Raw genomic sequence first — 14,276 nt, forward strand, 5'->3', positions numbered from 1 at the left:
GAACGGTTAAGTAATCTCAAACAGACTTGCTTATGTGGTTACTGACACCGATGGCGTACTGTTATCTATAAAAATTGACAAAAGTTCAAACAGAAAGCATGCTTAAAGACGGCTGCTTCTACTGTTTTTAGTTTTGTGACATTGTCGTGAATTGGTGGTTATAAGCTTCCATTACTTGTGAGCTACATTAGCTGACCTTTTTTTTTTTTTTTTTTTTTGGCTAAACTGCTTCTTTGAGATGAGCTGATTATGTGTGTGTACCTCTTGGTGTGGGTGAGTATGGTAAAGTGAGTGGCTGGTCTCGCGGTGCCAGTCCTCTCAACAGGTCTGGTCTTTGAGCCATGGCTGCCGGCCACTGGTGCATCTGCTGCGAGGTGATGTAGTCGGTGAAGAGTGTGTGTCTGTTCTCCAAAGCTGCCGTGTCAGGGAAGCCCCGGATCAGGTAAGGGGGGTAAGGATGAGGGTAACCTGGGGTTGGGGCAAGGTGCCGAGGCAGGTAGTATGCAGCTGAGGACAAGACAAAGCCAAATATAGCATCAAAGAACAATGCACAATAGCCTATACAATAATATATAAAGGGGAAGGAATTTATAATATATAAGTATAATAATAAGTACGCACTGGGCTCATAACAATTGCCGATAATTAAAACTTTGTTGAATCTAATACAGATACCAATAAACAAACAATACAAATAAACTCCACTTCTCTACGAGACAGTTTTAACATATAATTCATACGTAAGGGCAGGGAGAATAACATTAAAATCTAAGCATGCAGTTGATTTATTTTCAAATAACTTGTTATATAAATGGTACAGAATGTATGTATATAACACACACACACATATATATATATATATATATATATATATATATATATATATATATATATATATATAAAAAACTAAGGTCTTCAATGAATTTCTTCCTTACCTCTACCTGAACATTAGTTGTAAACTGTAATTCTGTAAATCATTTTCCTATATTTCTGTAAACATCAGCTCTTGATGGCCCCCCCCCCAAAATAAAAATCTCCATTTTTGAGGTCAGTAGCTGCCCTTTACATCGTGTGAAAATTTCATAATGAATGGACCAATAGAAATGCTCCAAAATCAAAGATCTCTTTATTAACTTGCACACAAAATTAAGAACGTTTTGCCCTCTCCTGTAAAGTCTTGGAGATTTGATTTCCTTTGGACTTTGACGATTTAACACACTGGCATAAATGTGTGTATGAGTTACCTGGGTCTATGGGGATGCCCCGAGGTAGGGTGGCAGGATCGAAGGGAAGAGGGATCTGGCCGCGGTACATATCTGCTCCCAAACCCTGCAGCAGCCGCTCATATGAGGCAAGAGAGGCAGGGTGTTCAGCCACGCCGGTCAGGGGAGACTTAGTGGAGCTCACCTCACGAGGAGTGGGTGTTGACTTCCTCTCCTGCTGAGGAACTTTAGCAGAACCTGAGAGTGACAAAAGAGAGTGTTAATTATCAATGTTTTACATATTAATAATTTTTCTATATGGCTTATTAATAATAGCGAATAGTCTTTGTAGGTAGTAATCATATAATAGCAGTCCTGGTCCAACAACACAAACTGCTATCAGACGCGAATGTATGGTGTGTTGTTATTGTTATTGAATGAACCAGGTGGCGTAACATTTTAATTACTCTGGTGAAACTAATCCAGCTCTGAGAGTGCTTAAGACAGAGAGAGGTGATAAAAAAAGAGAAGGAGAGAGGTACACACAGAAAGAGTAATGTATTTTAATATCTTGGTTAATTAAACTTTACATGTCTGCACAAACATCCTGTGTAGGCCAGTGTAGCTGAGAGCTGGGCTGTACCTTCGTGTGGCCGCTGGGGGGTGTCTCTGCTGGACAGAGGTGATCCTCTGTGTGAGGCTGAGGTGTAACTGGACCGTGTGCGCTCATCATAACCCACAGGACTGTGGTGGGCTTTTCCTCCCTGTTCTCCTGCCAGGGACAGTGGAGAGGCCCGGGCCATAGAGCTGGAGGTGCTGACTACTGCGCTGGGCCGGGATTTGGGCCCTGGATCCTCGTAGCGTCCACGCTCAGACCCTCGGTGCTCAGGTCGCAAATCCATGTGTGGGGGCAGCCCTGAGTAAGGCCGTGGGGAACTGGCTATGATGGAGCGAACGTCATGACGCTTAGAGGAACCCGCCGGCTCCTGTTTGAGAGGAGTACCCTGTTTATTTTTAAAAAAAAAAAAAAAAAAGACAAGCATAAAAAATTTACATAAAGAAAGACCAATGTGGCTCAAAAACTGCATAGTAAAAGTTCTCTTTTAAACCCCTTAAAATCTAAGGACCTGTTGGTGGGCTCAGGTTCCTCACTCTAGTAAATATATAACTTTGTTTCATAGTGGCTGCTGAATAACGTATAGTAATTGCTAGATAATTAGCCTTAAGATGACCCAAAAAACAATTACACAGTTAAAAAGAGGAACAATAAAATTTAAATAATAATGTTCTTGCTTTTTGATTGAATATGTTAAAAGTAAAACCAAAAAAGTTTTGTTTTGCCTCATGATGCCCTACATGTATCTCTCTACCTTCTTTTTTTTAAAAATGTTTTAGTCAAAAACTTTCTCAAAACTATTGTAAAACAATGTCTCAGGCATTAAGCAGTATATTTATAACCAGTTTAATACATTTCTATGAAGTGATTTTTAGAGGTGAAGCACTTCAGATGTGTGGTTCCCATCACCACCACTGCGAAAAGTTTTTCTACAATAGTGCAGTCCACATTAAACAACTCTGAGTGACTTTGCTACCTGTGTGATTGAGCCCTCTTTGGGTGGTTTGCTCATCATCACGCCCTCGGGTGGTATGAGATGAATGGATCGGCCCCCTTCTTTAACAGTGGGCACGATACTCTCGTGTGGTCGGCCCTTAAGAGAGTCAGAGCCAAGGGCAGGGCCACGGGGGGACGGCGAGTCACGCTTCAGCTGCTTTGCCTCCCTCCGCAAATACTCATCCTGGGCCTCCACATGACGAGGAATACCTGAGAGTAAGAAAGAGAGAAAGAGAGGGACATACACACAGACAGACATGCAGCAATCCATTAGTCATTCTAAAAAGACCTTTACCGATTCGCAGAACCTGTTAAATCAACCCTACATTTAAATCTAACCCTAACACTGTTGTTGTTCACCAAACAGCTTGAGTGTCAATAAATAATAGATAATCTAAAGGGGACTCAGTGTAAAACAGAGGAAACAAAACGCGCAGAACAACTTCTTGAAATCCTTCACGTTTCCAAATCTGGACCATTTTGTACTTGCAACTCACCCTGTGAGATGGAACCACGAATATGATGAGGATGAGGACTCTCCCTCTCTTGAGGCATTGCTCTGCCTATCAAACCTACACACAAGAAAAAAGGGAAGGTGAGGAGAGTGAATAAGTAATAGTGTAGGAAGCAGAAGGCAGGAAGAGTTTTTGGCATTCACAGACCCTCAGCAGTGGACAGGGAGTCCCGCAGCGGCAGCACTCGAGAGATGCCCCCTTCCATGACGTCATATGGCCGTTTAAGTCCCAACACCTCCCCTCTACCCTCCTCTTTAGGGTTTGGAGTCCCTGCAATAAGAAGGGGGCGATCAGTTACAGGGCTTTGTGTGCATGTAAGAGCTAAGTTTTATGCTGGAGGTGACCTACATAGCTAACAAGCAATGGAAGTCCACTAATGAGAAAAACAGCATGTTCAAATCATCACTCGATCACACTGTGTGGAGCTGTTAAGCAATCTTAAAGAGACTTTGTGGATTCTGACACTTATCTATGTTTATAGACAACAGTGTGTCATATTGAAGCAACAAGCCATGAGAGGCTGTGCGGTACTGTGTTTTTATCATAGGGAAGGGTGTTCTTATGCATGCAGTGATGCAAAACGCCTAAAATTCCCTTCGCCATGATAAAATCGCAGTAACGCACAGTTTCAAATGGCTAATTGCTTTTATAAAACGGTGGTCAACATACACCATGATAAAAAACACACATTTTCAGAAAATCTTTTAAGTTATTATTAATAATAATCAACAGTCATTTCACAAACTTTTAACTTTGTCGTATAACAATGAACATATGATGAACACAGCACAGTTTAACGCAAAAAAGCTTTCACTTCGTGAGTACTTTTCGGTCACCAAATTACCACCGTGAGACTTATTTAGCACCAATCTAGAGGCTGAATTTCAAATGGATTTCTGTTCCCTACATAGTGCACTATGTAGGAGTTTAAATGCTGGATCCTGTGCCAAATCAGTACATAAATAATAGAAGGGGGATCCAGACACATCCACACTCGACGCACTATTCGGTTGTTGAGGCTAGAATCTCTAAACTTTCATAGCTAGTACACTATTTAGGGACTATTACTGATTCAGCCTGAACAATATTGGATATTTATACTGCCGTTTTACAGTGAATCATATCGTAAGTGCTTTAATTCAAATCTGTGATATTAATGATGGGGTTGTTTAGCCTGTTAGCCAGCTGGCCAGCCTAGTTCTAGTTAAGAACATAAGTCTCCAGCCCCTCAGTTTAAACAGAAAACGTGTTCTTACTTCATCAGCACACACGGCGGTTCCTGAGAGCAGCATGGGAGTCACAGATTAATCCATGAACAGCACAAGCGATGTTCGTGCCGAGTTCAGTGCTGAGAGGCGGTTACAGGTGTGCGTATATTGTGGATTTTACAACGGCTTCAAACACGGCTCAGCCAATCGAATTTGAGGCCTGGAACTATCCGTTATGTACGTTACGTAATGTGTTAAAAACACAAACAAAACTACCTAACAATTTGACACAGTTTGAGGCAAGTGACTGATGATTCAGGCATGCTAGCTAATGAATGTATTCGCTTCCCACAGCTACATCAGACTCACCGCAGCAGCGCAAAACAACAGAAGCAAACGTCCGACACCAAATACGTATTCGAATATATTTGGGAAAAGAGGGGATCTGTGCAAGTATGACTTTTCGACTATTCCTTCAAAGCGTGGGATATGTGGTAGTGTATGCGTCTGTTAAGTGAGGGCAGTAGACTCACGGTCATAGGAGAGAATGTGTCCACTGATGCCCTCATACACCACATGTCCCTTGGCTGGGTTTTCTTCTCTGGCTCTGTCCCTGCTGGGGCTGTCCTCAGTGATCAGCCGAGTGATGGTGCCCTTATACAGCACGTCTGCTGGGGTGCCCTGTGCACAGAGACACACGCACACACACAATAGCCACTCTCATTACGCGATCATGAGACCAGCATACAGCATATTAAACAAAAATAGCATATGTAATACAATATCAACTTTTCGACAGAGGAGGCAGAGCGAGTGGGCCTGAGTGCATGTGCGTGCTGCTCTCATGACCAGAAGCACACTTTGAATAGGTGCCCTGAAAAACTCTCAAGCTCCAAAAACAGCACCATACGCTGGACCTTTTATAATAACCTTGATTAAATTAGATTAAAGCAATTAAAAACGAATAAAATTCAACATTAGAACTGAGGACTATCTTACGAAGCATGATTTCTTACTTAGCCAGAGAACTTTAAGCTTTAAGTTCGATCTAACCTGGTCTTACAATGCAACACATCACTACGATACAGCTCATGATACAGCTCATGATACAGCTCATGATACAGCTCATGATACAGCTCATGATACAGCTCATGATACAGCTCATGATACAAGTGTAACCTGCTGTGGTGCTGATTAAGCTCGACCTTTCAGATCATTAACAGCTCTTCAATACATCAGTGAGCTTCTGACCAATAGGGTACATTAAAATAAATTCTTGAATGAAACTCCAAACTGATTGACGCCTCATTTTAAAAGGTGCGTTTGTGAGCACCTGCTGATGTGGGTTCACGGCTGTTTCTTCTCTTTCAACGATGCAAACAAAAGAGTGCTAGTAACTAGTCCTTATAGCGGAGCCGCTCTGGAATTCAGGTACAGATGCTCATGGCAAACAGTGAAGTATTATATCTTCATAACTTTACATTTCATCCAAACATTTGGGAAGCTGCATGGAGAATTATCCTCAGACAAGCTGCGTTCCAAAGCTTATTTGTATAAACGTAGTTTATCCTACTACATAAGCTTGTCAGCATATTAGCTACCAGAGCAACAGACACAATGCAACGGGCTCCATTTTCTCTCACCAGTTTCCTCAAGTTTCGTGCCGCAATTTTAAAAGGGATCACACTACCTCGGCTGCAGCCTAGGCTTTGGAACTTAAAATATTGTAATTGTTTAATAATTGTATTTGTTTAATTCTACTTATCAAGCTGTTTAAAATCACGAGACAACTGCAGCTCTCTATTAATTCTCTCTCTTTTTTTCAGAACTGCCATTACCGTCTTTAAAGTATTAGCAATAATTTGTCAATCCTGGCTGATATCTGACTACATCACCCTAATTGCCCAGGCCTATGTGCATGCAGTGCTGCTTTTCAGCACTTACGGTATATAGAGTATATGGTGCGCTATGAATGAGTTGAGTGTGTGTTTGTTCGAGGGGTGTGAGATAGACAGGATCACCTGTTTGTATTGAACGAAATGAAATCGAGAAGCCCCTGAAGCTGAACGCATGCTGATTTGACCAACATCTGATTAAACTTCTCTGCTCATCCCACATTCCTTTTAGCTCGAGCAAAATCTGTGTCACAGTAGATGAGTTGGCATGCTCTGAGGGGGAGAGCGTGTGTGTGTGTGTGTGTGTGTGTGTGATCTGTGACACCGGCTTGCGGAGGAGAAGTGTAAACACATTAATAAAAGGAGAGAACTGGAGTGGACACTGTGTACCTGCTGCTATAGCAACAGAGCAGTGTAGACAGAGCACTGGTTATGTCACGCTGTAATGTTTGTGGGCACTCAAGATGGAAAGTGGCACACACACAAAGTTGTTTTTATACTTTGGTAAAATATAATATCATGCAATGTCCTGTACGTGTTACAAATATATGTAATAATAATGATATGTCCCATGTACATTATAATAATGTCTCATATATGCATATCTATCGATGCATGTGTGTGTAATGATGATAATAATAATAAGTATAATACATACGCAATTACCTATATGTAATAATATGTCTTATTATTATAAATATCTATAGATTTCAATACTTGGAGTCAGTCATTTTATCCTACCCCTTATTCCATTTATTACATTATTAGGGGCGCATGAAGAATCACAACAGCACCAGCAGATTAAAAACTGTTTGGATATGACTGATATTTCAAATCCGATGTAGTTTGATGTAGTTACAGTACAGCAGAGGAGCAGAGTGTTCCAGTGACTTTGGGCAGCAAAATGATTTATTTCACTGCACTTGCAGCCATATAGAAAAACATATTCTACTTCTCTGCATTTTTAGGTAGATATGTACATGAAAGACACTGGCTTCAGTCTTGTAGTTCAGCCTGTTTTGCTCTGGTTTTATTCTTGTGTGAGAGTCAAGTGGTTTCTTACAGTGAACGCAACCATCAAACCTGTTTTGCATCAAACTCACACACAGAAACTCCTTACGCAACAGAGCCAGTGCTGAGTGATTCAAAATTAGAAAAGGACATGCAGGCAGGCAGGCAGGCACACACACACACATACACACACACTCTTACCTGAGTGATGGAACCACCACGGTATGACATGGGCGGTTCTTGGTGCACACGTGTGCCTGGGAGGCCTTTAGTGATGCTACCTCCTTGTACAGCTGGCATGGGCCCTGCAACGCACAGGTTTATCATGTTATTATTTAGGTTTATAATTTCAAACTAGAAAGAAAATGGAAAGTGGTTGCACAGCTGAATCTCATTGCTAGGTGCTTGATAAAGTGTTCCTAGGCAGTTGCTATGGCATGAGGGGTGTGTACTGAGTGGCTATTGGCAGGTTACTACATGTTGTTAAAAATGAATGGAAGATTATGGGAGGAGATGAAAGAAAAACACACAGAGGAGTGTGGATCATTATAGCTGTGGATTAGAGCTTGAGGACCTGCCTGAGTGAGGATCTCTAGGGCTTGGGTTGGTGCTAAAATGAAATGACTCTATTGGAGGAATAAAGGATGGAAAAAACGACACATAGAGGAGTATAGATCGGTACTGCTGTGGATTAGAGCTTGAGGACCTGCCCTGAGGGAGTACATGCAGTCTGGTGGCTGTTGGGCCTAGAAATGACAGGGATTGTGTGGGGGCAAAAATGAATGAGAGTGTGCGAGAGATAAGAGGGATGAGAAGAAAAAAAAACAATGATTGACTGACAGAACAACACTATTTTGTGCTCAGGGGATAGCCCAGAGATTACATGCAAAACAGGGTGTTTTTGGTTAAGCAGAAGTACAGTAGATAGGTGTGCCACTCAAAAAGCTGTATACTGGTCCACCATTCCCAATCAGACTGAACATTCGGTCGCTGGGACAGTGTCAATATCTCAAAAACTCAGATAACAGACAAAAATGAGGCAGAAAATAATAGTAAGATGAATATATATTGGGTAACAATTGCTTTGCAATGTGCAGCGCTAATTATTAATAAACACCAAAAACACACAAGTAATAATTGCACAACAGCACAGAAAACTTAACAGACAATTCAGAAACTATAATAGAGGCTAGCAGCGCAAAACATTGTGACGAGTCAGTCTAAAGGTGACAGGTCAGCTACATCGATTTTAAAGTGTTAAAAATATTAGTTTAATTTAAATATTTGAATTTACTCTATTTTGTGCATTTTTTGATATAGAGAAACTGCCAGTGTCTCATGTTAAGTGTGTTAAGAACATGGCAGTTCACTGTAATTGCAAGTAATTTACCAGTAACATCAAGTTATTGTGAATAGTTTAGCATAGAATACCCAGAACAATTAACTAAACAGCAAGTTTCCTTTCTGTAATTTCTGGTTAATGTTCAGAACACCATGTAAGAATAGTTTCGTCAGAATTTTAAGGGGAAAAAGACACAAGCGACAGGTGTGAAAGATATTATTTCAGTATAGAGCAGCTGTGGGAGCTGATTCTGTGCATTTTGTTTACTAGCTGCCCCAAAAACAAACTTCTACACACGCTCACCTCGAGCAGTGAGACTGTCGTGGGCAGCAGCCGCGCTGGAGAGATTCTCAGCCTGAGAGGAAGGACCACGAGGAGAGAGCTGCTCCTGCTTCACCATGGGCAACCCACCTGTGTGTGTGTGTGTGAGAGAGAGAGAGACAAAGAGAGAGAGAGAAAAGAGAGAGAGACAAAGAGAGAGAGACAAAGAGAGAGAGAGAAAAGAGAGAGAGACAAAGAGAGAGAGACAAAGAGAGAGAGACAAAGAGAGAGAGAGAAAAGAGAGAGAAAGAGAGAGAAAGAGAGAGAGAGAGAGAGAGAGAGAGAAAAGAGAGAGAAAAGAGAGAGAGAGAAAAGAGAGAGAGAGAAAGAGAGAGAAAAGAGAGAGAGGAAAGAGAGAGAGAGAGAGAGAGAGAGAGAGAGAGAGAGAGAGAAAAGAGAGTGAGAGGAAAGAGAGAGAGAGAGAGCGAGAGAGAGCGAGAGCGAGAGCGAGAGAGAGAGAGAGAGAGAGAGAGAGAGAGAGGAAAGAGAGAGAGGAAAGAGAGAGAGGAAAGAGAGAGAGAGAGAGAGAGAGAGAGAGGAAAGAGAGAGAGGAAAGAGAGAGAGGAAAGAGAGAGAGAGAGAGAGAGAGAGGAAAGAGAGAGAGGAAAGAGAGAGAGGAAAGAGAGAGAGGAAAGAGAGAGAGGAAAGAGAGAGAGGAAAGAGAGAGAGGAAAGAGAGAGAGGAAAGAGAGAGAGAGAGAGAGAGAGAGAGAGAGAGAGAGAGGAAAGAGAGAGAGGAAAGAGAGAGAGGAAAGAGAGAGAGAGAGAGAGAGAGAGGAAAGAGAGAGAGGAAAGAGAGAGAGGAAAGAGAGAGAGAGAGAGAGAGAGAGAGAGAGGAAAGAGAGAGAGGAAAGAGAGAGAGGAAAGAGAGAGAGGAAAGAGAGAGAGGAAAGAGAGAGAGAGAGAGAGAGAGAGAGAGAGAGAGAGATTAAAAGTTTCGTAGTGCCACATGTCTCCAAAACATTAACTAATGTTTTTACAGCGCTGTTCAAGTAACCAATGCATTAAGAAAGGGCTGCTTTTCTATTGATTCATCTAACATCAATCAACAAAATGTCCACACACTAAAAAAAGGCAGCTGAAGCACATAGGAGGAATTTTTATGGCCAATTCTAATTTCAAATTTTGGCCCATTTCAATGAACCTTTTGTTAGCCCAAAGCTCAAAGTGTGTGGGTTAAATAAACGAATAAAACACGCTCATACATTTCCAGGAATTTTTATTTACCAAAACAAAAGTGACATAATTTGCTCTTTAATGGGTCAAACTGGCATTTTAAACTCCTAAATGAAAATCCAGTTGTCTATTTAAAAAGCATGACTCATGTAAATGTGCTACACTGAAAGTAAAAGCCGACATTTCAGCTATTCAATGAAATGAGTCATGTATAATTATGTTATGACATTTTGGTTCAGGTGTAGCAGCAGCATTCAAATACAGAGCGACTGCACACACCTGCCTCACTTTAATAACCTCCTACAAATCCAACAGCCAAAATAAAAATAATACACTGGCTCTTGTTTGAAGCAATAAACCTGACGATTCCTATCTTGGAAATGTTAAACTGTGCATCTCTTAACAATTCTTATCCCAGTCAGCCCCTTTTCACAGATTCACTCACTCTGTCTCCTTTCCACACTCAATAATTAATACCCACCTATCTTCCTGGGCTCCATCCAGGGCAGAGGCAGAGACCCTGGTCCAGAAAGCTTTGTGTGCTCTGAGCCGTGAGCTGGACTGTGCATCTGTACTGGAGTACCCTGTAAAGCACACAGACGCCATCTCATCAACATTTATACTCACATCACTTATAGCCCGTCACTAGAGCTCCTAATGATCTGTTTAAAGTATTCATTGAGTATTTTTCTATAATTTTGCATTCTGATTGTGTGCCACACGAGGCGTGTTTGGAGTGTAGTGGTTAGTTAGTGTAGTGGTTAACACCTCTACCTTCTACACTGTAGACTTGGGTTCAATCCCCACCTGGGCAAACACCCTACACTATACCAATAAGAGTCCTTGGGCAAGACTCCTAACACCACCTTGGCCTCCCTGTGTAAAATGATCAAATTGTAAGTCGCTCTGGATAAGAGCGTCAGCCAAATGCCAGAAATGTAAAATGAAATGTGTTTCAGACAATTCAGCCTACTCTGCTAATGTTAGCTCTCACTATTACCAACAAATATGGACATTTTAACTAACTAGGCTACTGTTTTGCACCTAATGCTAATGCTGCTGGTCACAAATCAAACTCAAAGGTTTTTAAAAACTGAATTTATTTAAATTGTTTAAACAATTTATTTATTTAGTTCTTTAATATAAAGAACATTTACCAATTTCCGCAAAGGGTGATTTAATAAGACGACGAGCTTTTGTGGGCACTAAACGTCCACATGCGTGTACCCGCGAACAACTGGAGCAGACATTAATGTTGAGTGTGTGTTGTGTAAGTAGGCATGTGTGCAGTAGGGAGTTAGTAGAGGTGTTTTGGAGGTTTTGGTGCTCCTCTCTGTACCTGTGTGATGGAGCCACCAGGTTTGGCTGAGGAGATGAGAGGAGGAGGATCAGGGATGTGGAGGGGCCGCACAGCGCTCAACCTCTCCTGCTGCTGGAGAGCTACAGAGAGAGAAAGAGAAAGATATCTTAACAGATGACATATGAGGGGTCTGTGCAGCAGAAGCTCCTGATTATTCATTAAAGAGCTCATATTCTACATTTTTCTTGTAAATGATTTTTTCCACCTGGTTTTATTTTCCATAAACAGTCAAATCTCTCTTTAACCCTCAGAAATGAACAGGCCGTTTTTGTTACTGGGCCATTAAGAGACATAATTAAGGACAAGCTAAGCTGTAGGCTCAAAGAATGATCATATGTGAAAACATTAATAGTTGTGATGTCAAAACGGCCAGCACAATTTCCACATAGGGACTGTATAGACTGCAGAGTGACCTAAATGCTTACATAGGACATGCAACTCATTTCATTACAAAAAACACACACAAGTCAAATGTGATTATCCAAGTTAAGATATAACAAATGAGTAGACTGACTGATGGATAGAAAGAGACAAATAAGCTAGGCAGATGAAAAAAAAGACAGAGCACAGTTGATGAAAGTGGAAATGCCTCTTACTGGAGTTGTAGTGAAGGAGCTGTTCGTGGCTCAGTTTGGCCATGTCTCTGGGAGACAGCTGGAATGGTGATATCACGGGTCGGGCCAAGCCCATGACTCTGAGGTCTTCCGGAGTCTTCTTAACGTCAGCGAGGGGAGAGAATGCCCGGGGCTTATCTGTACAAACACAGGAGTAGAGCGTGACACATGTACATGCTTGAGTAGGCGACTGCAGGAGAGAGTGGGCTGGGTGAGGCCGAGTTCACTCCATCTGAACAGGTATAAAGATTAAAGCCCAGTTTATGGACAATCAGCACCAGCGCAAACACTCAAAGCATGCTCTCCGACTCACTCGCATTCACTCTAGGGCTGCAAATACTGTATTGTGATCATACTGCTGATGACAGCAGTCACACACCAGGTGATATTAGCAAAAAATGCTTTTTTTTTTAAAGCTTTTTGAATATATGAGTATTTAATGAGATATCGGATTGGTATCAGTATCTGGAGATACTCAAGATATCAATATAACACAGATCAGTCATCACATCATGACCACCTCCTTGTTTCTACGCTCACTGTCCATTTTATCAGCTCCACTTACTGTATAGCTGCACTTTGTAGTTCTACAGTTACAGACTGTAGTCCATCTGTTTCTCTGATACTTTGTTAGCCTCTTTTTATCCTGTTCTTCAGTGATCTGGATCCCACAGGACCCTGGACTGAGAATAGTCCACCAGCCAAAAATATCTAGCCAACAGCATCCTGTGGGCAGCGTCCTGTGACCACTGAAGAAGGACTAGAGGATGATTAACTCATACTGTACAGCAAGAGATGAGCTATCATCTCTGGTGTTACATCTACAGGATGGACCAACAATGCAGGTGCGTCTAATAGAGTGGACAGTGAGTGGACACAGTGTTTAAAAACTCTGGCACCACTTGTACCTGATCCACTTGTATGTACACCACGTCAGTGTTGCTGCAGTGCTGAGAATGATCCACCACCAAAACAGTACCTGCTCTGTGAGGGTCCATGGGGGTCCTGACCACTGAAGAACAGGGTAACAGAGTATCAGAGAAGTCCAGTAGATGGACTACAGTCTGTAACTGTAGAACTACAGAGTGCAGCTATACAGTAAGTGGAGCTGATAAAGTGGACAGTGAGTGTAGAAACAAGGAGGTGGTCATAATGTGATGCCTGATCGGTGTAGGTATTAATACCAGAAGAGAACAAATGGCACTGTGCCCTGTGTAACCCATACTGTGACTGCTACATGCTTGATGAATCAATAATCTGAGAGAAATAAAATCAATCAATAACGTCACACGGTCAAAGTGCAATTCCACTGATTTCTTCAAAACCTATAAACTCAATCTCAGAACTGGTCTGACATGAAATGCTTCACTCGAAAAAAACAGAGTCGGAATTGTTCACAGTGGTGGTGATAGGAACCAGATGCCTGACTAGTTCAATGCCTCTTAAAGCTCCCTCTCACAGAAAGCTATTACATGAAATAGTTATGAATACAGTGCTTGATTGCTGAGACGCACTTTTACAACAGCTTTAAGAATTATTGCCCTAAAGTGTACTTTTACAATCCCTTTTTTCCCCCCAGACTTAACACCAATTTACCATCATCAACGTTCCACATAAAACTCAGAAGACTTGTGCAGGTTCACTGGTGGTTTAGGACAGTAAATATAATGTTTATATTTGTGTTGCAGATATCATGACCCCGGATTCCCATCTCCACCACTGTTTAAAATAAATAAATAAATAAACAAAAGAGAGAGCAAATGTCGCTACAACTAATCAACGACTGAATTACGCAGAAATGTGAAAAATATGTGGAATTCAACTTCAAAGACCGTCTGTTTTAGTTGACACAAATAATACGGTTCTGTCTAATTACATGATTAGTGACTCGATTCCCCAAAACTCCCACGGGCACTAGTCTGGAACTGTGATTGGTTTGGATGATTACAGCACACAAAAAGACTCACCGCAACACTGACTGGCTAGCATGATTTACATATTTTAGCCCCCTGTTTGAGGAT

The 14,276-nt window shown here is 41.6% G+C and overlaps 1 protein-coding gene across 3 annotated transcripts in view; it reads right to left on the bottom strand.

Moving 5' to 3' along the window:
* ncor2 (nuclear receptor corepressor 2) overlaps positions 1 to 14,276 on the bottom strand; it is a 170,332-nt gene that overhangs the window by 20,997 nt on the left and 135,059 nt on the right. For all 3 annotated transcript variants that reach the window (XM_037536067.1, XM_037536065.1, XM_037536066.1), the window contains 12 exons: positions 12,238 to 12,393; positions 11,621 to 11,721; positions 10,763 to 10,865; positions 9,089 to 9,196; positions 7,645 to 7,748; positions 5,071 to 5,218; positions 3,477 to 3,599; positions 3,312 to 3,386; positions 2,795 to 3,024; positions 1,846 to 2,206; positions 1,245 to 1,460; positions 262 to 507 (listed from right to left, as the gene is read on the bottom strand). In XM_037536067.1, the coding sequence (XP_037391964.1) occupies positions 262 to 507; positions 1,245 to 1,460; positions 1,846 to 2,206; positions 2,795 to 3,024; positions 3,312 to 3,386; positions 3,477 to 3,599; positions 5,071 to 5,218; positions 7,645 to 7,748; positions 9,089 to 9,196; positions 10,763 to 10,865; positions 11,621 to 11,721; positions 12,238 to 12,393 (1,971 nt within the window). The remainder of the gene's footprint in view (positions 1 to 261; positions 508 to 1,244; positions 1,461 to 1,845; positions 2,207 to 2,794; positions 3,025 to 3,311; positions 3,387 to 3,476; positions 3,600 to 5,070; positions 5,219 to 7,644; positions 7,749 to 9,088; positions 9,197 to 10,762; positions 10,866 to 11,620; positions 11,722 to 12,237; positions 12,394 to 14,276) is intronic.

Source organism: Pygocentrus nattereri, chromosome 29 (genome assembly GCF_015220715.1).
Source record: "Pygocentrus nattereri isolate fPygNat1 chromosome 29, fPygNat1.pri, whole genome shotgun sequence".
Lineage (NCBI taxonomy): Eukaryota > Metazoa > Chordata > Actinopteri > Characiformes > Serrasalmidae > Pygocentrus > Pygocentrus nattereri.